Source organism: Thamnophis sirtalis, unplaced genomic scaffold (genome assembly GCF_051295495.1).
Source record: "Thamnophis sirtalis isolate CommonGarterSnake01/CBP01778 unplaced genomic scaffold, rThaSir2_p1.2 scaffold_9, whole genome shotgun sequence".
Taxonomy (NCBI): domain Eukaryota; kingdom Metazoa; phylum Chordata; class Lepidosauria; order Squamata; family Natricidae; genus Thamnophis; species Thamnophis sirtalis.
The window spans coordinates 2,023,474-2,050,559 of record NW_028261389.1 but is presented as its reverse complement, the minus strand read 5'-3'; the positions used below and the strand labels follow the sequence as shown (position 1 = coordinate 2,050,559).

The 27,086-nt window shown below is 48.4% G+C and overlaps 1 protein-coding gene across 1 annotated transcript in view; it reads left to right on the top strand.

Annotated features, from left to right (window-relative positions):
* FLNC (filamin C) overlaps positions 1-27,086 on the top strand; it is a 70,140-nt gene that overhangs the window by 35,378 nt on the left and 7,676 nt on the right. The window contains 20 exon segments of the mRNA XM_087722516.1: positions 720-1,317; positions 1,801-1,974; positions 2,439-2,601; positions 4,016-4,176; positions 5,599-5,766; positions 6,074-6,197; positions 7,231-7,387; positions 8,117-8,306; positions 8,420-8,443; positions 9,678-9,925; positions 13,769-13,868; positions 17,518-17,658; positions 18,967-19,095; positions 20,618-20,791; positions 22,026-22,187; positions 22,716-22,919; positions 24,079-24,231; positions 24,481-24,519; positions 24,522-24,602; positions 25,738-25,980. Coding sequence (XP_087578642.1) covers positions 720-1,317; positions 1,801-1,974; positions 2,439-2,601; positions 4,016-4,176; positions 5,599-5,766; positions 6,074-6,197; positions 7,231-7,387; positions 8,117-8,306; positions 8,420-8,443; positions 9,678-9,925; positions 13,769-13,868; positions 17,518-17,658; positions 18,967-19,095; positions 20,618-20,791; positions 22,026-22,187; positions 22,716-22,919; positions 24,079-24,231; positions 24,481-24,519; positions 24,522-24,602; positions 25,738-25,980 — 3,433 coding nt within the window.

The window sequence follows — 27,086 nt, the reverse complement described above, 5'->3', positions numbered from 1 at the left end:
GAGAAAGAGAAAGGACGTAGAGAAAAAGAGGAGGAAAGAAAGACAGAGAGAGAAAGAACCCAGAAGAGAGAGATGGAAAGAGAGAGAAAGAAAGAAACAAAAAGGAAGGAAAGAAGGAAGGAAGAAAGAAAGAAAGAAAGAGAAAGAAAGAAAAAAAGAAAGAAAGAAAGAAAAAAAAAAGAGAGAGAAAGGACACAGAAGAGAGAGATGGAAAGAGAGAGAGAGAGAGAGAAAGAGAGAGAGAAAGAAAGAAAGAAAAAGGAAGGAAGGAAGAAAGAAAGAGGGAAAGAAAGAAAGAAAGAAAGAAAGAAAGAAAGAAAGAAAGAAAGAAAGAAAGAAAGAAAGAAAGAAAAAGAAAGAAAACAGAGAGAGAGAAAGAAGGAGAAACTGCAGGGGGGGAAAAAGCCAATGACATGGAGACTGGGAGCTCCAGTCCTGCCTTAAGCACGAAAGCCAACTGGGTGACTTTGGGCCAATCACTAGGAAACACTAAGTTCTAGTCTTATCTGTAGCATTAAGGCCAGGTGGGTGACATTGGGCCAATCACCAGGAGACTGGGAGTTCTAGTCCAAATAAACAACCAACCAATGGGTGAACGAATGAATGAATGAACAAACAAACAAACGAATGAATGAAAGAATGAACGGACAAACGAACGAATGAAGAAGTGAATTGAAAAAACAAGTAAACTTCAGCCCTCTCCCCTTATTCTCTGCTAGGTGTGTGCCTATGGGCCTGGATTGAAGGGGGGCTTCGTGGGAAAACCGGCCCCTTTCACCATCGACACCAAAGGAGCTGGGATGGGTGGGCTGGGCTTGACCGTGGAAGGTCCTTGCGAAGCCAAGATTGAGTGCCAGGACAACGGCGACGGCTCCTGCTCCGTCTCCTACTTGCCCACGGAGCCCGGTGAATACACCGTCAACATCCTCTTCGCCGAAACTCACATCCCGGGGTCCCCCTTCAAGGCGGACATCAAGCCCGTCTTCGACCCCACCAAGGTGACGGCCAGCGGGCCCGGTCTGGAGCGTGGCAAGGTGGGCGAGGTGGCCACCTTCACCGTGGACTGCTCCAAGGCGGGCGACGCCGAGCTGACCATCGAGATCATCTCCGATTCGGGCGTCAAAGCCGAGGTGTTGATCCAGAACAACAGCGACGGCACCTACAGCATCACCTACATTCCTTCCTTCCCGGGCACCTACACCATCACCATCAAATACGGCGGGCACCACGTGCCAAAATTCCCAGCCCGGGTCAACGTGGATCCCGCTGTGGACACCAGCAACGTCAAAGTCTTTGGGCCTGGCGTGGAACCTCGAGGTAGGTTGTGACGACCAGGACGGCGGCCATTTTACTTCGGCAGGACAAAACGGCCGAGTCCCAAAGTAGGGAAAATATATTATAAAATTAAGAACCATCCTGTAGGAGATGATCGGACTGAGCCCAATGGAGCGGTTAAACGTGTTGAACGGTCACTAAATGAACTATTGTAAATTGAGCTGTATGAAGATTTACTGCAAACTTGAGCTATCTACAAGAATCTGGCCAACTCACTGTTAAGGCAAATGAGCGGGAGATAAGAAGGCATTTGAAGGCGGGCTGGACTTAGATCTCTTGCAGGCACACAGGGATTCGTGACTTATAACGCGTTTGATCCCTCCCTCAATCTGATCGTCTCCTACAGGATGGTTCTTAATAGGCAGCAAATAAATTTAATAAAAAATAAGTAAATTTTAGGGGTGCCCCCCCCCAGGACCAAGTGGGGTGCTCAGCATTGCTCACTCCTTTGCTGTCTCTCTCCAGGGGTCCTGCGTGAGGTCACCACGGAATTCACAGTGGATGCTCGCTCTCTCACCAAAACGGGTGGCAACCACATCCAAGTACGGGTCATTAACCCTTCGGGGGCCAAGACGGACACCTACATCACCGACAATGGGGACGGCACCTACCGGGTCCAGTACACCCCCTTTGAGGATGGTAAGGCATCCCCCAATGCACCTCCTCCCATTTCTCTCCCCTCCTATGGCTTCAATTTGAGCCCTTTTGGGGCCCTTGGATACAAAAAGTACAAATCTATAACAACTGGGATTTTTCTCCTTGCAAGGGTGGCCTAGGGGTGGAGCTCTCGCCTCACAACCAGGAGGCTGTGAGTTCGATCCTAGGTAGAGGCAGATATTTCTCTCTCTGGGCACAATGAGAATATATGTCTGCTGAACAAAACTCCTCATTGGCAACAGGAAAGGCATCCGGCCAGTAAACACTCAGCTTCATTTAGTTGGCCAGATTCCAGCCCGCAAGGGATTATGGGGTCGTTAAAAGAAGAAAGTGATGTTGGGAGCAATATAATAATGGAAGGGAAATTCAGAGACACCCCCCCTCTGCCCCAGATAAGGTGGCATTGCCTAGGGGCTGAAGGCCCACCTGACCTCTTTGTCTCACAGGTATGCATCTGGTGGAGGTGACATATGATGACGTGCCTGTGCCCAAGAGCCCCTTCCGGGTGGGCGTCACCGAAGGCTGCGACCCCAGCCGCGTCCGTGCCTACGGCCCCGGGCTCGAAGGGGGTCTGGTGAACAAGTCGAACCGCTTCACCGTGGAAACGAGGTGAGCCTCCCCTGCCCTTCTCAGAGGCCCCATCAAGGATTTGGCTCTTTAGAAAGGGCCCCGGGTTCAAGGCAGAACCACCTCCCTTCGTCTTTGCGGGTGGAACTGGATTTAAACTGGTGTGTTTTTAAAGGCGGCCATTTTAAGATGGGCGGACTGCAACTCCCAGAATTCCCCATGGCTGGCTGGGGAATTGAAGTCCACCCATTTACAAGTGGCCACGTTTGAAAACTGATTGTAAGCTACATCGCAATGGAAAAAGGGAAATTTGCACAGGGTGAGAAGTATGGAAACGAAAGGAGGGAATTTTCTTTCTGATTGTGAATACATCTATCTCTGCATCCATCTATATCTATCAATCTGTCTGTATCCATCCATCCATCCATCCATCCATCCATCCATCTTTGTCTGTCTGTCTGTCTATCTAATCTCCTTCCCTCCCCCCCTCTCTCTATCTAATCTCTATACTCTAATTATCTATCATTTATCCATCCATCCATCCATCCATCCATCCATCCATCCATCCATCTGTGTCTGTCTATCTGTCTGTCTGTCTGTCTCTCTCTTTCTCTTATCTCTCTCTCTCTTATATCTATCTATCTATGTATCTATGTATCTATCTATCATCTATCTATCTATCTATCTATCTATCTATCTATCTATCTATCTATCTATCTATCTATCTATCTATCTATCTATCTCTTATATCTATCTATCTATCTATCTATCTATCTATCTATCTATCTATCTATCTATCTATCTATCTATCTATCTATCTATCATCTACCTACCTACCTACCTACCTACCTCTCTATTTAACTATAATTTATCCATCCATCCATCTATCCATCATCCATCCATCTATCCATCCATCTGTATCTATCTATCTGTCTGTGTATCTATCTCTATCTATTTTCTATATCTTTATCTAACTGTCTGTGTGTCTATCTCTTCTATTTCTATACCGCCCATTACATTTGCATGCCTCCAGACAGCTTACAGATAAAGCAGTGAAATGATTATTACAGATATAGATTTTTTTAAAAAGCAAGTTAAAAACCAGATTAAACAAAAGGGACAAGCGCAAAGTTAAAAAACAAACAAACAGAGGGAGTCAAATTCGAAGCTAGAAATCCATCAGTCCTCACCATCAACAACGGATTAAATTCAAGACAGCGCCCCCTGGTGTTTATGCTGCAGCATTTTGGGGGGGTTCGCTGACCTTTGAACGCCAGGACGGATGGATTGATGAGGTCTGGGGTCTCCTGCGTGCAACCCTAATCGATTCCGTTCACTTCATCCTGGTTTTAATTCACCAAATGGTGCTGAACTTCCTGTAGGGACGTTGGGCTGGCTGATTCCTGGTGGCTTTGCCCGCAGGTCCTATCTTTAAAGGGGTCCCTTTTCTCCCCAGGGGCGCAGGGACCGGGGGTCTCGGCTTGGCCATCGAAGGCCCCTCGGAGGCCAAGATGTCCTGCAAGGACAACAAGGACGGCAGCTGCAGCGTGGAGTACATCCCCTTCACGCCTGGGGACTACGACGTCAACATCACCTTCGGTGGACGGCCCATCCCAGGTGGGTGAGGAGGATGGGTGAGGAAAGGTGGGGGGAGGGGCAGGTAGTCCTCGACTTATGGATCAAGGCTGGATTATTGCAACGCGCTCTACATGGGGCTACCCTTGAAAAGCGTTCAGAGATTGCAGTTAGTCCAGAATGCTGCCGCGCGAGCGATATTGGGTGCACAGAGATACACCCACGTTACACCTGTCCTCCGTGAGCTGCACTGGCTACCAATTGGTCTCCGGACGCAATTCAAGGTGTTGGTTATCACCTTTAAAGCCCTACATGGCTTAGGGCAGCGTACCTTCAAGACCGCCTACTGCCACATACCTCCCAGTGGCCAGTAAGATCCCAGAGATTGGGCCTCCTTCAGATGCCGTCAGCCAGACAGTGTCGGCTGGCAGGCCCCCGGAGAAGAGTCCTGAGTCCCAATGGGAGTGGGCGGCATACAAATTTTATTAAACTTGGGAACTATAGATCTAGCTCTCGTTCTCCTGGGGGTTCAATCTTATCGGATCATCCCCTTCCTAAGAATTGCACACAGGAGAATGGGATTTCCTGGGAATGGTCCACCTTGTGATGGGTGGTATGGTCAGTTCCAGCCTTCTTCTCAAAGCCCCTCCAAGAAAGCCTGGATGAGCAACCAGAAGTGGTCAAGGAGGCCAAAGTGTGGTGGCCTGTCGACTGCTGGTCCTCCAGGTGAGGAAGAGGCGTGGGAGTCAGGGCCAGCGTCAAGGCAACCTGGGAGCTCTGAGTGGACCTGTCAGAGATAGCAATAGCAATAGCAGTTAGACTTATATACCGCTTCATGGGGCTTTCAGCCCTCTCTAAGCGGTTTACAGAGTCAGCATATTGCCCCCAACAACAATCCGGGTCCTCATTTTACCCACCTCGGAAGGATGGAAGGCTGAGTCAACCCTGAGCCGGTGAGATTTGAACAGCTGAACTGCAGATAATAGTCAGCTGAAGTGGCTTGCAGTGCTGCACTCTAACCACTGTGCCACCTCGGCTCTTATGGAGACAGAGAAGGAGCCTGGGCCGTCCATTAGCCCTCAGATGGAGGGTCAAAAGCCCCCAGGTCTGGAGGTGGCTGAAGAGGAAGAGGAGGAACAGCTGGGCCCAGTGCCTGATTCACAGAAGGCAGAGGAGAGGAGAGCAGTGGAAATCTATGGGCCGGTCCTTGGGACGGAAGAGCCACCGCTGCTAGCGAAGGCCTATCAGAGCTCTGGGGATGAAAGGCAGGGGGCGGAGATGAATAGATGGGGCAGACAACTCTTCCTCTCCCTGCCGGAGGGACTGGTCAGCCTGCGGTGAGAGAGAAACTTTTTGCCGGGGCTGCCGGCGCATCTAATGAACGTCTTGTCGTGTTTGGGGAGTTGGGTCAGAACACAAAGGATGATCTTTTGCTGAGAACTCACCGTGGATCTCTCTTCCCAGGGAGCCCCTTCCGTGTTCCTGTCAAAGACGTGGTTGACCCCAGCAAAGTCAAATGCTCAGGGCCTGGGTTGGGGGCCGGTGTAAGAGCCAGGGTCCCCCAGACCTTCACCGTCGATTGCAGCAAGGCTGGGCTGGCCCCCCTGGAGGTGAAGGTGCTGGGACCTTCAGGTATGGTGCTTTGAGTGTGGGGAGCGTTGGTTCAGCAGGGATTATGGGAGGGGAAGAAGTTGGGAAGAAGGACCTCAAGTGTCCCTCGAGTTGTGGGAGCTCCAACACTTTTCAAGAAGAGATTGGAGAACCCTTTGTCTGAAACGTTCTAGGATCTCCTGCTTGAGCAGAGGGTTGGACTAGAAGACCTCCACGGTCCCTTCCAATATACTGTTAAGAATTTGATGGGTCAATCCTGCTCTAGTTGGCTTGAGTTGACCCAAAGCCACCTCAGATGCCTTCTAATGCTTTGCTCCTCTCTGTCCAGGAGTGGCTGAGCCGGTGGAAGTGCGTGACAACGGAGATGGCACACATGCTGTGAAATACACACCAGCTACAGACGGACCATACACCATTTCGGTCAAATACGGCGGGCAAGAAGTACCACGCAGGTGAGAGCGTTAAGGGTTCCTGGTCAACTTCTCCTACGATCGCTGGAGGACTTCGGATCCTTTCTTGATGCCCCCATGAGTCACTGAACAATTGTGGCAAGAAAGGTTGTGAATTGGGGCAAAACTCACATAACACACGTCTCGTTTAGAGACAGGTGTTTGGGGCTCAATTGTGGTCATAAGACGAGGACCACCTGTACCGAATTCTCCTGGTGTTTATTGATAAAGGCCTCTGTTGGGTTCAGTCCGTTGGAGACCTGCTGCTGTAGAATTGTAGAGCTGGGTGGCCTTCTGGGTGACCCAGACTACAATCTCCAGCATTCCCAGTGGCAGGGTGTCAGGGATGGGAGTTGTAGTCTGATTGATCTGGCCTCTGACTCTGCAGAAGCAAGGTGCTGAGGTCCTTTTGGGGTTATTGGGAGCCCTGGGTAGAGGCCCAACTCACATCACCTGAATGAATGAATGAATGAATGAATGAATGAATGAATGAATGAATGAATGAATATGTCAGGGTTCCAAATAGCATCCAAAATTAAATCAGAGTCCAAGGCAATGTATTGCTCAAAGTCCCAATTTATGAAGAGAGCCATGTTGGCACGTCTGGGAAAACCCAAATCTGAAGGCTTCCCGGATTTCCCCACCCAGTTGAAAGTTCAAGGTCTTGCCCCCCACCCCCGCACCCACAAGTCCACCCCACGGTCCAATCTCCCCTTGCCATGCTGGCAGTTCCACCCATCCAGATCCGGCCAGGTGCAGAGACAAAGGATACCTTGGCTTTCTAGAAAGAATGTTGTTATGGCTACATCGCATTTCACTCCGTACAATCTCCCCCTCCCATTTTCCCACCATAGAAAATGCCTAGTAGAATATTAAAAAGTGTGGCAGGCCTGAGATCCAAAAGGAAAGATTTGCTGCAGGCCTGACAGAATGACTATGTCCCCTCCCCACTTGAAGGGTCCTTGGCTGTGGGGGTGGGGGGAGAGGAGAGGCCCAGCCAGATCCTCTCTGATCTCACAGATTCTACCTCTTTCAGCCCCTTTAAGATCCGGGTCCTTCCTGCTCATGATGCCAGCAAAGTCCGGGCCAGCGGTCCAGGTCTCAATGCTTCGGGCATCCCTGCCAGTCTCCCAGTGGAGTTCACCATCGACGCCCGAGACGCTGGTGAAGGCTTGCTCACCGTACAGATCTTGGTAAGTGTTGTGGGGACAGACGGGGTGGCTTGGAGGACTTCTGTTAGTCCTGGGTGTGGCAACAGAGAAATGCCCTTGGGGAGGTGGTGGGTGGGTGGGTGGGGGGACAAGGGGCTTGGGATCGTCAGCCCAAATGCTGGCTAGGGAAATTCTGAAATCCCCCCATCTTAAAGTTGCTGAGGTTGGAAAATAGCAATAGCAATAGCCGTTAGACTTATCTACCGCTTCCTAGGGCTTTCAGCCCTCTCTAAGCGGTTTACAGAGTCAGCATATTGCCCCCAACAACAATCCGGGTCCTCATTTCACCCACCTCGGAAGGATGGAAGGCTGAGTCAACCCTGAGCCGGTGAGATTTGAACAGCCGAACTGCAGATAGCAGTCAGCTGAAGTGGCCTGCAGTGCTGCACTCTACCCACTGCGCCACCTCGGCTCTTGTGGAGTCATCTTCCTTTTATCTGACCATTTCTAGGCTCCTTCCTCCTCTCCTCTCCCCAGCCCTGCCTTCTAGCACCATTCTCACCTTCCATCGCACGTTGACCCAGTGGTGGGATTCAAATGATTTAACAACCGGTTCTCTGCCCTCATGATTTCTTCCGACAACCAGTTCATCAAACTGCTCAGAAAGTTAACCTCCGGTTCTCCCGGAGTGGTGCGAATGGGCTGAATCCCACCACTGGATCGATCTTTTGACCAGACCTTCTGCTTCTTCCCCCAACCCCCTCCCCCTAGGACCCCGAGGGAAAACCCAAGAAGGCCAACATCCGGGACAACCGAGACGGGACCTACACAGTCTCCTACGTCCCAGACATGACGGGCCGCTACACGATCACCATCAAATACGGCGGCGATGAAATCCCCTACTCGCCCTTCCGCATCCACGCCTTGCCCGCCGGAGACGCCAGCAAGTGCCTGGTGACAGGTAGATGGTTGCTCTTCTTCCTACCTGGAGAGGCCACTTTCTTGTGGGGGGGGGGAGGCAAGAACGGTTTCTGATAAGGATGCTGATGTCTGTCTCTGTCTCTCTGTCCACAGTGTCCATCGGAGGCCACGGACTGGGTAAGCTTTGGCACGGGCTGCCAGAACATTGTCAGTTGTCCCATCGTGCGCCCTAACATTTTGGAGCTCCCTTTTACTCGGGAACAATGAAGTTCTGGAGGGTCTCTTTGCAAAAGATGGGTTTCCAGCTTCTTCTGAATATACTTTATTTTCCATTTTCATAACATACAATAGCAATAGCAATAGCAGTTAGACTTATATACCGCTTCATAGGGCTTTCAGCCCTCTCTAAGCGGTTTACAGAGTCAGCATATCGCCCCCAACAACAATCCGGGTCCTCATTTTACCCACCTCGGAAGGATGGAAGGCTGAGTCAACCCTGAGCCGGTGAGATTAGAACCGCCGAACTGCAGATAGCAGCCAGCTGAAGTGGCCTGCAGTACTGCACTCTAACCACTGCGCCACCTCGGCTATCACATGTATACTATTACATAGCCAATATCCTATTATATTATATTATATTATATTATATTATATTATATTATATTATATTATATTATATTATATTATATTATATTATATTATATTATATTATATTATATTATATTAAGTAGAAATTACATCAGTTCCTCTTGTCATCAACACCCAAAAAGATAAAAACCCATTATTAGCTCTTCTGCTCTCCATACACCTCTTTCTTCTACCTCTCTCCAACTTCCTATTTTCCCTCCATCATCCTTTTCTTCTCGACTTCCCCTTCCTTTCTACTGCTCCTCTCTCTACAATCCACTCCCCCTCATTTTCGGCATCCCAGTCGCAATGATTTTTGGTGCAATTTGTGGTCGTTCAGTGAATCTATTATACTCAGAGGGTTTGTTGGTCGTCGTCCCCCCCCCCCCGGAAACTGGTGCTTATTTTCAGTTTTCAAGAAAAAAAAAACATCCATTGGATGTAATGGATTCATTTAATGACCAACCCATTCGCTTAACCATTGCTGTGTGTTCATTTAACGATGGCGATGTTCGCTTAAGCTTACACTGAGAATATATATCTGCTGAACGAAACTCCACATTGGCAACAGGGAAGGGCATCTGGCCATTCAAACACTCTGCTAGCTCCATTCAGTTGCCCACACTCCACCCCCGCAGGAGATTAGGCGGTCGTTAAAAGAAGAGGATAGGCTTTTAGTAGGACGTCTTCTTAAAGGGGAGCTTCACCTGTAGACTTGGTCTTAAGGGCTGGACAGGTGCGGCCTCTGGGCTTGGCTGCAATCATCGTCTTCCTTTCTCCGTAGGAGCTTGCCTTGGTCCCACCATCCAGATTGGAGAGGAGACAGTGATCACGGTGGACGCCAAGGCCGCCGGGAAGGGAAAAGTCACCTGCAAGGTCTCCACGCCCGACGGGGCCGAGCTGGATGTCGACGTAGTGGAGAACCACGACGGGACTTTCGACATCTATTACACGGCTCCCGAGCCTGGCAAATACGTCATCACCATCCGTTTCGGAGGCGAGCAGATCCCCAACAGCCCTTTCCACGTGGTGGTGAGTACAGGATGTGCCCAGACAATTGGGAAATGTTGGAAAATGCGGAAAAGCCCATGGAACATATTAGCAGTTAGACCAGTGTTTCTCAACCTTGGCAACTTGAAGATGTCCGGACTTCAACTCCCAGAATTCCCCAGCCAGCATTCTGGGAGTTGAAGTCCGGACATCTTCAAGTTGCCAAGGTTGAGAAACAGTGAGTTAGACTTATATACTGCTTCATAGGGTTTTCAGCCCTCTCTAAGCGGTTTACAGAGTCAGCATATTGCCCCCAACAATCCAGGTCCTCATTTTACCCACCTCGGAAGGATGGAAGGCTGAGTCAACCTTTGAGCCGGTGAGATTTGAACCGCTGAACTGCAGAAAGCAGTCAGCTGAAGTGGCCTGCAGTACTGCACCCTAACCACTGCGCCACCTTGGTGCCACACATGGTGGACATGTCAGGTGGCCAAAAAGTATTGGGGAAAAGATTAAAAATTGGTTGGAGTCGATAACAGGAGTCCAAATTGATTGGAAACCAGAGGTGTCCCGATTAGGAATAGTGACGACTATATATATAAAAGAGACTTTGTATTTAATTCTACACATAATTACGGCGGCGAGGGTTGCTTTGGCTCAGAAATGGAAAAATAAACTGATACCAAATTTAATTTAATTTAATTTATTAGATTTATAGGCCGCCCAATCCCGGAGGACTCAACAAGGATGAAATAATATGAAAGGTTCTGGACTGGGCCGAGATGGACAAATTAACAAAAGAAATTCAGGAAGGAAGAGACAGAACATTTCCAGACATGGGGGAAATGGTATAGGTCAGGGGTCGGCAAACTTAAACACCCAAAGAGACATTGGGACCCGTTTCCCACAGAAAAGAAAACGCCGGGAGCCACAAAGGTCCTAACCGGAAGCCCCCTGTTCAATTCTGGAGCTGCTGACCGGACGTTCAGTTCCCACACCATAGAGTCTCCTCCTAGCGCGGCGTCCTTTTTCCTCTACCTGTCCTAACCGGAAGCCCTGTGGAGACAACTGGAAAACCCTCCCCTTACCATAGAGTCTTCCCCTGGCGCACTGTGCTTCTCTTCCCCCCCCCCCCACCCCGGAAGCTCCTCTCAAAATTGTGGTGCCGACCACTGACGGAGCCGCAGCAGAGGGAGGAAAGAGCCACATGCGGCTCCAGAGCCAGAGTTTGCTGACCCCTGGTATAGGTGGCTGGAGGAAAGAAAGAAAGATTAATAAAAAGAATCTAATTAAGTTAAAAACTAGAAGTTAAGGAGGATTTTCATATATATAAATACTCAAGAGAAATTAAACTTATCAGAGGTGAACAACACCCGGGGCTCCTCTGGCTGTGTTTGGGGGCCCACCCCACAACTGTCCATCTCTATCCCAGCCGCTGTCCGATGCAGCCAGGTTGTGGGGTGAAAAGGGCTCTCCAGATGCAATCAGGACCATCCGCTGATGTCTCCCTTGCTTCCCGCCAGGCCTGCGACTCCATTCCTCAGGTTGACCAGCCCTGTGAATCCAACCAGCTTCACCAGCACTTCCCGATGCGCCACCCTGGTGGCTTCGCACCACACTGGGTACCAGGACTGGGTCCTTCCTTACCTTTGTTTCCTCTCACCGTCTCTCTCTCTCTTTCTGTCTCGGAAAGGAGGGTTCCCCTCCCCCTCATGTCCAAAGCCAAGAGGGTCCTCAGGATACAATACAATAGCAGAGTTGGAAGGGACCTTGGAGGCCTTCTAGTCCAACCCCCTGCCTAGGCAGGAAACCCTATACCACTTCAGACAAATGGTTACCCAACATCTTCTTAAAGACTTCCAGTGTTGGGGCATTCACAACTTCTGGAGGCAATTTCTGTTCCACTGATTGATTGTTCTCACTGTCAGGAAATTTCTCCTTAGTTCTAAGTTGCTTCTCTCCTTGATTAGTTTCCACCCATTGCTTCTTGTTCTACCCTCAGGTGCCTTGGAGAATAGCTTGACTCCCTCTTCTTTGGGGCAACCCCTGAGATATTGGAAGCTATCATGTCTCCCCTGGTCCTTCTTTTCATTCAACTAGACATTCCCAGTTCCTGCAACCGTTCTTCATATGTTTGAGCCTCCAGTCCCCTAATCCTCTTTCTTGCTCTTCTCTGCACTCTTTCTAGAGTCTCCACATCTTTTCTACATCGTGGCGACCAAAACTGGATGCAAATATTCCAAGTGTGGCCTTCCCAAGGCCTTATAAAGTGGTATTAACTCTTCACGTGATCTTGATTCTCTCCCTCTGTTGATGCAGCCTAGAACTGTGTTGGCTTTTTTGGCAGCTGCTGAACACGGCTGGCTCATATTTAAATGCTTGTCCACTAGGACTCCAAGATCCCTTTTCACAGTTACTACTATTGAGCGAGGTACCACCTATACTGTACCTGTGCATTTGGTTTTTCTTGCCTAAATGTAGAACCTGACTTTGATGTGGCGGAAGGAATCAAGAAGGCGACCACAATGTGCCGTTGAAGCTCTGCCAACTTTTGATGGGCAACACAGAGAGCTTCCGTTGCACGCCTTCAGCCGCGTTTTGAGTTTTTTTGGCCATGTCCTGCAGATGCCCCTGGCCAAGGCCAAGCTCCAATCTTGGGTTTTCCTCAAACGTTTGTCTTCTCCCTCCCCCTTCCCAGAGGTCTGATAGCGTGAGACAATAGCAGTCTTCCAGTATTTGAGGGGCTGCTACCCCAAAGAAGAAGGGGCTCAACCTCTTCTCCAAAGTCCCTGAAGGCAGGACAAGAAGCAACGGGTGAAAACTCATCAAGGAGAGAAGCAACCTAGAACTAAGGAGAAACTTCCTAACAGTGAGGACAATTCACCAGTGGAACAGCCTGCCACCAGACGTTGTGGGTGGAAGGATGTTGTGGGTGCTCCATCACTGGAGGTTTTCAAGAAGAGATTGGCCAACCATTTGTTCAGAATGGTTTGGGACAGGGGTGAAATCCAGCAGGTTCTGACCAATTCTGGAGAACCGGTAGCAGAAATTTTGAGTAGTTTGGAGAACCAGCAATTACCACCTGTGGCTGGCCCCGCCCCCATCAATTCTCTGCCTCCTGAGTCCCAGCTGATCGGGAGGGAATGGGGATTTTGCAGTATCCTTCCCCTGCCACGCCCACCAAACCACGCCCACAGAACCAGTAGTAAAAAAATTTGAATTTCATCCCAGGACAGGACCGCGTTTCACCTTTGTGACCATTATGGCATCCCCATGGCTTCGTGATCAATATTCACACTCTTAGCAACTGACTCGTATTTATGACGGTTGCAGTGTCTTGGGGTCCACTTCGGCCACCCACAACGTCCGTGAGGGATGCCGGATTCACTTAACGACCATGTTACTAACCTAACAAGGGCAGGGATTCACTTAACCATCATGGCATGAAAGGTCGCAAAATGGGTCAAAGCTCACGCCACAGCTGCCTCGCTTAGCGATGGAAAATTTGGGCTCGGTTGTGGTCGTAACTCGAGAACTACCTGTGCGGTGCCTAGCTGAATGCAATGGTAGAAGTCCAGCTGTTTTGTCAAGGCAGGGGCCACTAATCCTGGATGCCCCCAAACGCCCTTTCAGTGTGTCCTGGACTCTGGGTTTTTTTTTGGGGGGGTCATTGGTCTCCTTTCTTCCAGCCCTGTTTCTTCCAGCCTCTGAACCCCAAGATTGTTTCGGCTTCCAACACTTTCTTTTCAGTTTGCCTCGCACTTGGGGTGCTCTTTCGATCTCTCTCTCTCTCTCTCGGGCCCCTTCCTTCTCTATCTGGACTTAGTCTCTCTTTCTTTTCCCCCCTCCACCCTCCCCCGTTTCCTCTCTTCCCCTCCACGCCAGGCCACGGATGAACCCGTCGCCCCACCGGAGAGCGTGGACGCCATGCTGCGGCCTTTCAATCTGGTCATCCCCTTCGCCGTGCAGAAGGGAGAGATCACAGGTAGCCTGTCCGTCCGTCTGGGGATTGGGGTGTAAAGGGCAGGGGGACCACGATGTGGAAGCACAGAGTGGAGTTTTGGGGTGGGGGGGGTGGGGGTGGGTCGAGCCACCTTGTCTTGGAATCACTTCTGAGTTTCTGCATTATAGGTAGTCCTTGAGTTACAAACGTACGTTTAGTGACTGCTTTATGGTCACCTATGAATAGAAGAGAATAAGAAGAGAAGAGAAAAGGGAATAGAATAGAAAATTAATAGAAGAGAATAACAGAGAAGAGGATAAGAAGAGAAAAGAGAATAGAACATAAAATAGAATAGAGAAGAATAGAATAAAGTAGAATAACAGAATAGCAGAGAAGACATAAAAAGAGAAAATAGAATAGAACATAGAATAGAAGAGAGTAGAAGAGAAGAGAAAAATAGGAATGGAGTAGAATAGAATGAGAAGAGAAAAGAGAAGAGAATAGAATAGAAAATTAATAGAGAAGAGAATAAGAAGAGAAAAGAGAATAGAATATAAAATAGAATAGAGAAGAATAGAATAAAATAGAACAGCAGAATAGCAGAGAAGAGATGAGAAGAGAAAATAGAATAGAACATAAAATAGAAGAGAAGATGGTAGAAGAGAAGAGAAAATAGGAATGGAATAGAATAGAATGAGAAGAGAAGAGAAAATAGAATAGAAAATTAATAGAGAAGAGAATAACAGAGAAGAGAATAAGAAGAGTAGAGAAAATAGAATAGAACATAAAATAGAATAGAGAAGAATAGGAATAAAATAGAATAAGATAGAACAGGAGAATAGCAGAGAAGAGATAAGAAGAGAAAATAGAATATAACATAAAATAGAATAGAAGAGAGTAGAAGAGAATAGAATAGAAAATAAGAATGGAATAGAATAGAATGAGAAGAGAAGAGAGAAGAGAATAGAATAGAAAATTAATAGAGAAGAGAATAAGAAGAGAAAAGAGAATAGAATATAAAATAGAATAGAGAAGAATAGAATAAAATAGAACAGCAGAATAGCAGAGAAGAGATGAGAAGAGAAAATGGAATAGAACATAAAATAGAAGAGAAGATGGCAGAAGAGAAGAGAAAATAGGAATGGAATAGAATAGAATGAGAAGAGAAAATAGAATAGAAAATTAATAGAGAAGAGAATAACAGAGAAGAGAATAAGAAGAGTAGAGAAAATAGAATAGAACATAAAATAGAATAGAGAAGAATAGGAATAAAATAGAATAAGATAGAACAGGAGAATAGCAGAGAAGAGATAAGAAGAGAAAATAGAATATAACATAAAATAGAATAGAAGAGAGTAGAAGAGAATAGAATAGAAAATAAGAATGGAATAGAATAGAATGAGAAGAGAAGAGAAAAGAGAATAGAATGGAAAATTAATAGAGAAGAGAATAACAGAGAAGAGAAAAAGACGAGAAGAGAAAGTAGAACAGAATAGAAAATAGGAATAGAATAACAGAAAATAGCAGAGAAGGTAATAAGAAGAGAACAGAGAAGAGAACAGAGAATAGAATAGAATTGTTTATTGGCCAAATGTGATTGGACAAACCATGATTTTGTCTTTGGTGCCTATGCTCTCAATGTACATACAAGCTATTAGTGATAAATCATGATCGTCATAAAAATGCATTCATCGTAAATCATAGGATGCAACCCTTAATGATAGTCATAGGATGCTAAATAAGCAATCAAAATCGTACAATATAAATCGTAAAGATACAAGCAACAAGGTTCTAGTCGTACGTGGGAGGAGATAGGTAATAGGAAGGATGAGAAGTCTAACAGTAGTGCAGGCTTAGTAAATAGTTCGACAGTGTTGTGTGGGAATTAGTTGCTTAGCAGAGGGATGGCATTGGGGGGAAAACTTTAATGTGCGCTGAGAAATCCCCCTTAAAAGGGGAACATTTTCGGTGCTTTGCCACTCCCTGCCAAGGTCTCAGTGGAACCGGGATGCCATGATTTTTAATTAACTTTTAACACGGAGTGCGTCATTCATCCTTGACGCTCTAAATAAGTTTATATATTTAGTGTCACAACCCCTGGTAAGCCCCAATTATGGGAGGAAGCCAACTGCTTCCATCATCTGTCAATCGGCTCATCGCAAGAGTCCATCACGACAGAAACCCAATATTTTTACTGTTGCCTTTGTTATATTTGTGTTCAAATAAAACTCTAAATAAGTTTATATATACGGAATCTCCATAGGCATTTATAGATCCGGGGTTTTAAGGTTTCCCCATTTTACCTGTACACCGATGGGCTGTTTGAATACCCAGACGGCTGGATTAAAATGAAGTAAAGGAAATCCGGTTTAAGAGATGAAATCAATCATCCCAAGGGAAAAATGAGAGAGGGGGGCCAGGATCCGAGGGGGCTGAGCCGAAGCGGAGATGGAGAGAGAGAGAGGGTGGGAGTCTTGGTTCTTGGTGGTTGTTTGCTAGCTCAATAGAACTATTTGTATTTGTATTTATTGGACATTTATAGGCCGCCCTTTTCCCTGAGGGGACTCAGGGCGGCTTACAATCAAAAAGGAGAGGGAGTGTAGGACAGTGCAAAAAGAAATGTGAACAAAAATAAATTAAACAGTAAAACTCAACATTCACTCAGCATTCGGGAGGGGCGAAAGTAGAACTTCCACACCTAGAGGCAGTCTACCTTTAGCAATAGCAATAGCAGTTAGACTTATATACCGCTTCATGGGGCTTTCAGCCCTCTCTAAGCGTTTTACAGAGTCGGCATATCGCCCCCAACAACAATCCAGGTCCTCATTTCACCCACCTCGGAAGGACGGAAGGCTGAGTCAACCCTGAGCCGGTGAGATTTGAACAGCCGAACTGCAGATAACAGTCAGCTGAAGTGGCCTGCACCCTAACCACTGCGCCACCTCAGCTCTCTTTGCGTTCTTAGGGTGGGGTTTGTGGATTTCACACACACACATACACACACACACACACTCCTCCCACAAGTGCATTCTGGGAACTGCACAATGAACCATTGTTGAAAACCTACATTCCGCTGTTCCATTCCTTCCCAGGATGCATTTGGAAAATACCGTAGCATCTGGAGGCATTGATTTAAAAAAATATATATATATATATCTGGGAAACAGAGCTCTAGGGCTGGGCTGGGGGGTTTCTAGCTGGCTCCTTTGAAGTGGGAGGGGAGAAAAGGTGGGGCAGCCAAAAGCAGACAGCCAGGTAAATCTTGCCAGCCCCACCCACCTCTAGCCCCGCCCAGGTTTAGCTCCTCCTCCCTCACCTGCCGCTTCCAATTGCTGTACAGCAGCCTTCCTTCGACTCTCGATAGATAGGTTGAAGTCAGCCCAGAAACGGGCTATGTTACCGAACTACAACTCCCAGCATCCCTCACTGTTGCCCAGACTGGGATGCTGGGAGTTGTAGTTTGGGGGTGGAGGTTCCCCCCCCCCCCACACCTGGCTAGTCCCATTCTCAGCCCAGAAGTGGGAAATGTTTCCGAACCACAACACCCAGCATCCCTCACTTCGGCCAACCTGGGCTGCTGGGAGTTGTAGTTTGGGTAGGTTTCTCACGCCTGGCTAGTCCCATTCTTCGGGATGGAAGTCACCGTGGTTTGGGGGGGGTCTCATCCACCTGTTTTCTTCCTGCTCTGCAGGGGAGGTCAGGATGCCTTCCGGCAAGACGGCGCGTCCCCACATCACGGACAATAAGGACGGGACAGTGACGGTCAAATATGCCCCCACCGAGAAGGGGTTGCATGAGATGGACATCAAATATGACGGCAACCACATTCCAGGTGGGCATTGGCGGAAGAGGCAGCGAACGGGGTCAGGTTGATACCTGGGGAGCGTAAACGCCTGCATTCACACAACGTGCTTTACCCAGGTTCTGAATTCACCCGTTTTTCTCAGTTCGTGCCCTGCACACAGCCAACAAACCAACCAGGCTGGGCTAACATTCGCTACCCGAACGTCTCAAGAGCCAACCCCAACCCGTGTTAGCAGGTTGTGTGAATGCAGGGCTAGGTTTGGCAGTGCCCTGGGCAAGTAAGCAGGTGGTATGAAATCAGCTGCTTTGGACACCGGTCAAAAGGTTTTACAAGGCGCTGAAAACTGAGCAGTTTAGAAGTTTAGAATTTAAGTTTAGATCAGTGTTTTTCAACGTTGGCTTTAAGATGGGTAGACTTCCTCCCAGAATTCTCCAGTCATATGGGCCCTTGTCACCTCAAGGCTGGATTATTGCAACGCGCTCTACATGGGGCTACCCTTGAAAAGCATTCGGAGACTACAGCTAGTCCATTGCGAGACCGCCTACTGCCACATACTTTCCAACGGCCGATAAGGTCCCACAGAGTGGGCCTCCTTAGGATGCCGTCAGGCGGACAGTGCTGGCTGACGGGGCCTCGGAGGAGAGCCTTCTCTGTGGCTGCTCCGACCCTGTGGAATCAGCTACCCCCAGAGGTCCGGACCTCACCCACCCTCATGGCCTTCAGAAAAGCTGTTAAAACCTGGCTGTTCCGGCAGGCCTGGGGCTGTTGACCTTATTATGTAGGGCCCAGCCCCGATCAGAACGTATGCGTGTTGGGGAATTTTTAAATTATTTTTATTTTGTTTTTGTTTTCTTGTTCTTTGTAAGCCGCTCGGAGTTCCCCGGGATTGGGCAGCCTATAAATCTAATAAATTGAGTTGAATTGAATTGAATTCTGGGAGTTGAAGTCCAGCCATCTTAAAGCATGCTGGCTGGGGAATTCTGGGAGTTGGAGTCCACCTCTCTTAAAATAACCAACATCAAGAAGAATGAAAACACACTATATCTGGGTGCACACGTTACGTTAAACCCACTTTATTAAACTATAGTTTGTTAAACAAAATAGATCCTTTTTAAGTGGAAATGTGGATGGCCGCTTGCCAGAGTTGCTTCACCAGTTCCCACCCTGATCAGGCGCCTAGACAAGATGACCTCTAAGTTCCCCATCCAACTCCAGGACTTTCAGAAAGATTGGCTTATTTCCCACAGCTCTTCCTTGCCCCCTGTCTGAAAAGGGCAGGCTGCCGAGGATTATGGGATGGGCCCCTGAGTTCATTGCTTTTTTCCCCCCAAACAGGCAGTCCCCTCCAATTTTACGTGGACGCTATCAACGCCCGCCACGTTAGCGCCTACGGACCGGGGTTGAGCCACGGCATGGTCAACAAACCCGCGACCTTCACCATCGTCACCAAGGACGCCGGCGAAGGTGAGTCCCCTGTAGCACTTGAAAATAAATCAGGAAGACTGGAATTCTCAGGGTCTGTCCGGCAAGAACAAGGGATACTTATCAACAGGAAATAGGCATGTGTAAAGTTTGTATAGCAATTATGGGCGTGGCACGACAAAACCGCGGTCCACTAAAGCGCGCCCGATTAAAGCGCGTCGCTGACGTCATCAGCAGCGCGACAACAGGGACCGCGGAGAAAAAAGGGCGCTTTAAAAAGCGCTTTGAAAGCAAGCCGATTCACGTTAAGGTAAGGGTTAGGGTTAGGGTTAGGGTTAGGTTAAGGGTTAGGGTTAGGGTTAGGGTTAGGGTTAGGTTAAGGGTTAGGGTTAGGGTTAGGGTTAGGTTTAGGGTTAGGTTAAGGGTTAGGGTTAGGGTTAGGTTAAGGGTTAGGGTTAGGGTTAGGTTAAGGGTTAGGGTTAGGGTTAGGGTTAGGTTTAGGGTTAGGTTAAGGGTTAGGGTTAGGTTAAGGGTTAGGGTTAGGGTTAGGTTTAGGTTAAGGGTTAGGGTTAGGTTAAGGGTTAGGGTTAGGGTTAGGTTAAGGGTTAGGGTTAGGTTTAGGTTAAGGGTTAGCGTTAGGTTAAGGGTTAGCGTTAGGTTTAGCGTTAGGTTTAGCGTTAGGTTAAGGGTTAGGTTTAGGGTTAGGTTTAGGGGGTTAGGTTTAGGTTTAGGGGTTAATTTTAGGCTTAGCGCTCACAGCGTACTTTTTTCGTCGCGCTGTGATGACGTCAGGTACGCGGTTTCATCGAGCGCGCTTTAGTCGAACGCGGTTTTGTGGTGGAACCATTATGGGTAGTTAGACAATTTGCAGAGACCTTAGCTAAAAGTTAGGGATGGCTTGCAGCAAATGAAACCCCTGTTAGGAAACTCCTGGAGCTTTCATTAGCCAAGGCTTAGGAATGGCACAGCTAGAGACCAATAGAACGATTTGTAGAATGATTGCTAAAATGTTTATTGGAGGGTATTTCTTGTTCTCTCACCTTGTCCCGCCTTCTCCTTTAGTGAAAACGCCTGATGCTTCCTTCATCCGTTGTTCTTGGTTCTTGGCCTTTTGACCAGGAACCCTTTTCCTTTCCTTCCCAATGAAAAGCAATCAGAAAACCTCATATCTGGCGCCCATCATTGGCTTCGGCACCAGGCTCAGTCAGACCCGAATTGAGGGCAACAGAATAGTCCTAAAATAGGGCAAAAGTCACTTAACCACTGTCTCCCTTAGGGAAAATGGGGATTTTGTGGTCGAGGGCTACCTGTTCTGTAATACAGGAATCTTCCCAGACTGCTAAATTCACCCTGGAAAGGTCAGATGAAGCTGAAAGGCATTCGGTGGAATCAGATCTTGCCCTCTTGTGTCCCCGTAAGGATTCCAGGCTAATTCCCCACTTGACCCCACCTCCACCTCCTCCCCAAGGAAGCAGACAAGGAGCAACTTTGCTCTCATCACTTAATGAGGATTACAACTAGTCTTCCCTCTTGAAGCTAACCCGCCTCTCTGCCCCTCCCACAGGAGGCCTGTCCCTGGCCGTGGAGGGCCCGTCCAAGGCCGAAATCACCTGCAAGGACAATAAAGACGGCACCTGCACCGTCTCCTACCTGCCCACCGCTCCTGGCGACTACAACATCATCGTCCGCTTTGACGACAAGCACATTCCTGGCAGCCCCTTCACTGCGAAGATCACAGGTGAGCCCCCTGCCCCCCCCTCTCCCCCAACCTCGCCTGCTTTTATATTTAATTCTTATTTCCTTTCCTTTCGTTATTTTATCACATTTCCTTATTTTATTTTACTTTACTTTATTACTGTATTGTATTGTATTGTATTCTTTTATTATATTTTATTTTTATTATTTTATTATTTTATTATTTTATTATTTCATTAGTTTATTAGTTTAATAGTTTATTGGTTTATCGGTTTATCGGTTTATCGATTTATCAATTTATCAATTTATCGATTTATCAATTTATCAATTCATTATTGATTTATTAATTTATTGATTTACTGATTTGTTTTTTTATTATTTTATTATTTTATTATTAGTTTATTAATTTATTAGTTTATTAGTTTATTAGTTTACTGATTTATTTATTTATTATCTTATTGATTTATTGATTTATTAATTTATTATTTATTAATTTACTGATTTATTGATTTATTATCTTACTGATTTACTGATTTACCGATTTATCAAATTATTGATTTGATTTATTGATTTATTGATTTATTGATTTATTGATTTATTGATCTATTGATTTATTGATTTATTGATTTATTGATCTATTGATTATTTTCTTTCATAAAACGTATGAAGAACGGTTGCAGGATCTGGGTGTAGCTAGTCTGAACAAAGAGAAAGACTCGGGGTGACATGATAGCAGCCTTCCAAATATTTGGAATATTTAGAACTAATCAAGGAGAGAAGCCACCTGGATCTAAGGAGGAATTTCCTTGGACAGTGAGGACAATTCGCCAGTGGAACTCCTTGCCTCCAGGAGTTGTGGGGGCTCCATCACTGGGGGTGTTTAAGAAGCGCCTGGACGGCCATTTGACTCAAATGGTATAGGGTCTCCTGCTTGAGGAAGGGGTTGGACTAGAAGACCTCCAAGGTCCCTTCCAACCCTAATATTCTGTGACCTCTATGTTACAGATGTTTGTTCAGAATTAACATTGCAGCACCCTATTAATCAGTGGGACAACTTGCTTCCAGAAGTTGTGAGTGCACCAACATTGCAGGTGTTGAAGAGGAGACGGGACAACCATTTGTCTGGAATGGTGTAGGGTCTAAGTGGGGTGGGGGGGGTGGACTAGAAGACCTCCGAGGCCCCATTCTCACTGGGAAAAGGCAGTCGTTCTAATACTTCAGGGAAGTCTTAAACCCCTAAAGCTGACCGCTTCTCTCTCGCCCTTCTTCTGGCCCAGGGGACGATTCCATGCGCACCTCCCAGCTGAACGTGGGCACTTCCACCGATGTGTCGCTGAAGATCACCGAGAGTGACCTGAGCCTCTTGACCGCCAGCATCCGGGCCCCGTCCGGGAACGAAGAGCCCTGTTTGCTCAAGCGCCTGCCCAACCGCCATATCGGTGAGCCATCTTTTGCGGTGACGGACACGCAGCCGTTCAAGGAGGAATAGCCTCTGGAGCTGCAGAGAGATTACAAGCTGTGCAAACCAGGAAGGCAGCCAGAGGGCAGCAGAGAGACAGAAAAAGAAGCCACCACTGGCTCTTTGCTGCTCCTAGTGGACATTGGGAGTTCTGCAGTCAGATCTGGTATGCCTAAAAAGAGAGTAAAAACAGAGGAGAGTAATTGTAGGTCAGGATTGAAGTGTTGGGGTCCTTGGTGCTCTCTGAGCTTGGTAGTTTTCTTGCAGACGTTCCATTACCACACCAGGGAACATCATCAATGCTAGAAGGGAATGGGGTTTCTGGTGGTGGTGGTTCCCAGAATTCTCTGGGAGTTCCCTTCCCTTCCTCCCTGGCAGTCTGTTCGATTTGATGAAAAAAGCTCCTGGCTTTGGTGAAACTTGTCCTGGGGTTGCCAACTGCCCCAAGCCCCCCCCCCCTTTGCCCTGGTCCTGCACCCCCTTCACTTCGCCCTCTGTCTCTCTCCAGGGATCTCCTTCACCCCCAAGGAAGTTGGGGAGCACGTGGTGAGCGTCAAGAAAAGTGGCAAACACGTCACGAACAGCCCCTTTAAGATTATGGTGGGACAGTCGGAAATCGGCGACGCCAGCAAGGTTAAAGTCTCTGGTAAGGGGCTGGTGGAAGGACGCACCTTCGAGATGTCTGAATTCATCGTCGACACCCGGACTGCAGGTGAGGAAAGGGAGGTTGTGACAAAGATTGTGAGGCTGCAAACATAGTAAAAACTGTGAAAGGGAGCTTGGGAGTCCTAGTGGAAAACCATTTAAATAGGAGCCAGCCGTGTGCAGCAGCTGCCAAAAAAGCCAACACAGTTCTAGGCTGCATCAACAGAGGGAGAGAATCAAGATCACGTGAAGGGTTAATACCACTTTATAAGGCCTTGGAAAGGCCACACTTGGAATATTTGCACCCAGTTTTGGTCGCCACGATGTAGAAAAGATGTGGAGACGCTAGAAAGAGTGCAGAGAAGAGCAACAAAGAGGATTAGGGGACTGGAGGCTAAAACATAGGAAGAACGGTTGCAGGAACTGGGAATGTCTAATTTAGCAATAGCAATAGCAATAGCTGTTAGACTTATATACCGCTTCATAGGGCTTTCAGCCCTCTCTAAGCAGTTTACAGAGTCAGCATATCGCCCCCAACAACAATCCGGGTCCTCATTTCACCCACCTCGGAAGGATGGAAGGCTGAGTCAACCCTGAGCCGGTGAGATTAGAACCGCTGAACTGCAGAACTGCAGTCAGCTGAAGTAGCCTGCAGTGCTGCATTTAACCACTGCGCGGCTCAAATAGAAAGAAGGACCAGGGGAGACATGATAGCAGTCTTCCAATATCTCAGGGGTTGCCCCAAAGAAGAGGGAGTCAAACTATTCTCCAAAGCACCTGAGGGCAGAACAAGAAGCAATGGGTGGAAATTAATAAAGGAGAGAAGCAACTTAGAACTTAAGGAGAAATTTCCTGACAGTTAGAACAATTAATCAGTGGAACAACTGATTCCACCCATCCAGTTCCGGCCAGGTGCAGAGACAAAGGATGACCATGACTTTCTAGAAAGAATTTTGTTACGGCTACATATCATCTAACTCCGTGTAATCCGATAGCAGACTTCCAATATCTCAGGGGCTGCCCCAAAGAAGAGGGCACCTCCTAGGAGTTAGATGAGGCTCCCTGGAATTCAAGGGAGGTGGCACTTAGTTTGCTTGTGGCTACGTAAGGGATGCTAAGCTGGTTCCTCATTTCACCCCCACTCCCAAATTCCCTCACTCCCACTCCTCCTCAACAAGCTGATATTCAAAGCTTGCGGGGAGAATAAACTGAGTTATGGGTTCCAGGCTACGGGGGTCTCGGCCTGTCCATCGAGGGTCCCAGCAAAGTGGACATCAATTGTGAAGACATGGAAGAGGGCACTTGCAAAGTCACCTACTCGCCTACGGAGCCCGGAAATTACATCATCAATATTAAGTTCGCCGATAAACACGTGCCAGGTATGTCTGTCCGTCTGTCCCCGGCTTCCTCGTCCCAACCTGTGGGCGAATTTCAAGTTTCTAGCTCTCAGGCTGAAAACTGGGGTGGGGGGGATGGGGAGATTAGGTCAGTGTTTCCCCACCTGGGTGAGTTTAAAGACTTCAACTCCCAGGATTCCCCAGCTGCAGCAGCCCTGCGTCCTTCAGCTGCCGGCTGGGATGGAGGCTCCAGGCTGTTGAGATAACCACTAGCCTTGCTGACCCTTTCAGGAAGCCCCTTCACTGTGAAGGTGACCGGAGAGGGACGGATGAAGAGAGCATCACTCGCCGGCGCCAGGCGCCCTCCATCGCCACCGTGGGCAGCACCTGTGACCTGAACCTCAAGATCCCAGGTAAGGAGGCAGCTGGAAACTCAGGTGCTCCAGAGGTTGGCGCTGAGTTAGGAGAAGCTGGGTACATTTGGGGCATCTCCCCCCAGGAGGGAATCCTTTGAAGGCTGGGCGGTCCAAGGTGGCCCCACTCCAAAGCTATGGCATCCCCCAACCTCTTTGTCCCACTTTCTAACTGGCTTCCTCCTCCTCCTCCTCCTTCTCCTTCCTTCCTTCTCTTCCTCTCCTCTCCTCCCCCTTCCCCTCCTTTCTTCTTCCTTCTCTTCCTCATTCTTCTTCTTTCCCTCTTCTTCCTCCCCCTCCTCTTCCTTCCTCCTCCTCTTCCTTTCTCCTTCTCCTTCCTCCCTTCTTCATCTTCCTCTTTTTCCTTCCTCTTCCACCTCCTCCTTCCTCCTCCTCCTCTTCTTTTCTCCTTCTCCTTCTTCCTCTTCTCCTTCCTCCCCTTCCTCCTCCTCCTCCTCTTTTCTCCTTCTTCCTCCTCTTCTCCTTCCTCCCCTTTGTCCTTCTCCTCTTTTTCCTTCCTCCTCCATCTCCTTCTGCCTCCACCTCCTCTTCCTTTCTCCTTCTCCTTCCTCCCCCTTTTCTTTCTCCTCTTCCTCCTTCCTCAACCTCTTTCTCCTTCCTTCTCCTACCTCCTCCTTCTTCCTTTTCCTCTTCCTTTCTCCTTCTCCTTCCTCCCCCTTTTCTTTCTCCTCTTCCTCCTTCCTCAACCTCTTTCTCCTTCCTTCTCCTACCTCCTCCTTCTTCCTTTTCCTCTTCCTTTCTCTTTCTCCTTCCTCCCCCTCTTCTTTCTCCTCTTCCTCCTTCCTTATCCTCTTCCTCCTTCCTCCTCCACCTTTTTTCCTTCCTTCTCCTTCCTCCTCTTTCTTCCTCTTCCTCCTCCTCTTCCTTTCTCCTTCTCCTTCCTACTCTTTCTTCCTCCTCCTCTTCCTTTCTCCTCCTCCTGCCTCCTCCTCCCCTTCCTCCTCTTTTTCCTTCCTTCCTCCTCCTCCTCTTCCTTTCTCCTTCTCCTCCCTCCCCGTCTTCTCCTTCCTCCTTCCTCCTCCTCTTCCTCCTTCCTCCTCCACCTCCTTCCTTCCTCCCTCCACCTTCCTTCTCTTTCCTCCCTCCTTCTTCCCCCTCGTGGCTGCTGGCGCAGGGAATTGGTTCCAGATGGTCTCGGCCCAGGAGCGTCTGACCCGCACTTTCACACGCAGCAGCCACACTTACACGCGCACCGAGCGGACGGAGATCAGCAAGACGCGCGGCGGGGAGACCAAGCGCGAGGTGCGGGTGGAAGAGTCCACGCAAGTGGGCGGGGACCCCTTCCACAACGTCTTCGGCGAGTTCCTCGGCCGCGAGAGCCTCGGCTCCTTCGGCAGCATCGCCCGGACCCAGGAGGGTGCGTGGGCCTCGCCGGTGTGCCGTGCGCTCGCTCGCTTGTGCCCGTGGGCCTTGCACCCCCAGGGAGCATGGTGGGGGGGGGAGGACACGGCGGTGTGTGAATTGCATGCCAGCCTCACTCAGGCAGGAAGAGGAGCTGGACTGGCACAAGGGCTCCCCCACTGGGCTGGAGGTCAATGTGAGGGGTGGGTCAGCGCCACACGAGAAGATTCCCCCGGCTTTGTCTCCTTGGAATAGTTTTATCTCTCCATTCCGAGTAATGCTTCTCTGCCTTGGCAAGTTTAAGTGGGGTGGACTTCAACCCCCAGAATTCCCGACTTCAACTCCCAGAATTCCCAGTTTCAGCTCCAAGAATTCCAGACTACAACCTCTAGAATTCTGGACTTCAACTCCCAGAATTCCTAATTTCAACTCTCAGAATTCCAGACTACAACTCCCAGAATTCCAGACTTCAACTCCCAGAATTCCAGACTACAACCTCTAGAATTCTGGACTTCAACTCCCAGAATTCCCAACTTCAGCTCCCAGAATTCCCAGTTTCAGCTCCAAGAATTCCCAGTTTCAGCTCCAAGAATTCCAGACTTCAACTCCCAGAATTCTAGACTTCAACCCCCAGAATTCCATAGCCAGCAAGCTTTAGAATTCTGGGAGTTGAAGTCCACACTGCTTAAAATTGTCCAGATTGGGAAAGTGGTTTCCAATTTGATCTGATCAACCCATTGGCTAAGCTGAAATGTCTCAAGCGCTTTAAAAAAAGCCCCAAGTTATTGACCGTGTAAACACAGCTAGTCCTCGAGATACGACCGTATGCGAGCCTGGCGATTGCGGTTCTAAGCCGTGACAGTTGTAAAGCAGGTCACCACGTCCCCGGACCCTATGGGATGGCTTTTCTCATGACGGTCGTTAAGTGAGTGAAAGTTGTGAAGTGAGCACCACCGTGGTTAGCCAAACCCACTGTTCTCCGAGTTTTCGCCAGAAATTGGAAGCAAAATGCTGCTTTACAACACAACCGTCCCAAAATTGTGGTCATGTCACCCGAGCAGGGAGGACAATTCGCCAGTGGAACGCCTTGCCACCAGAAGTTATGGGTGCTCCATCACGGGG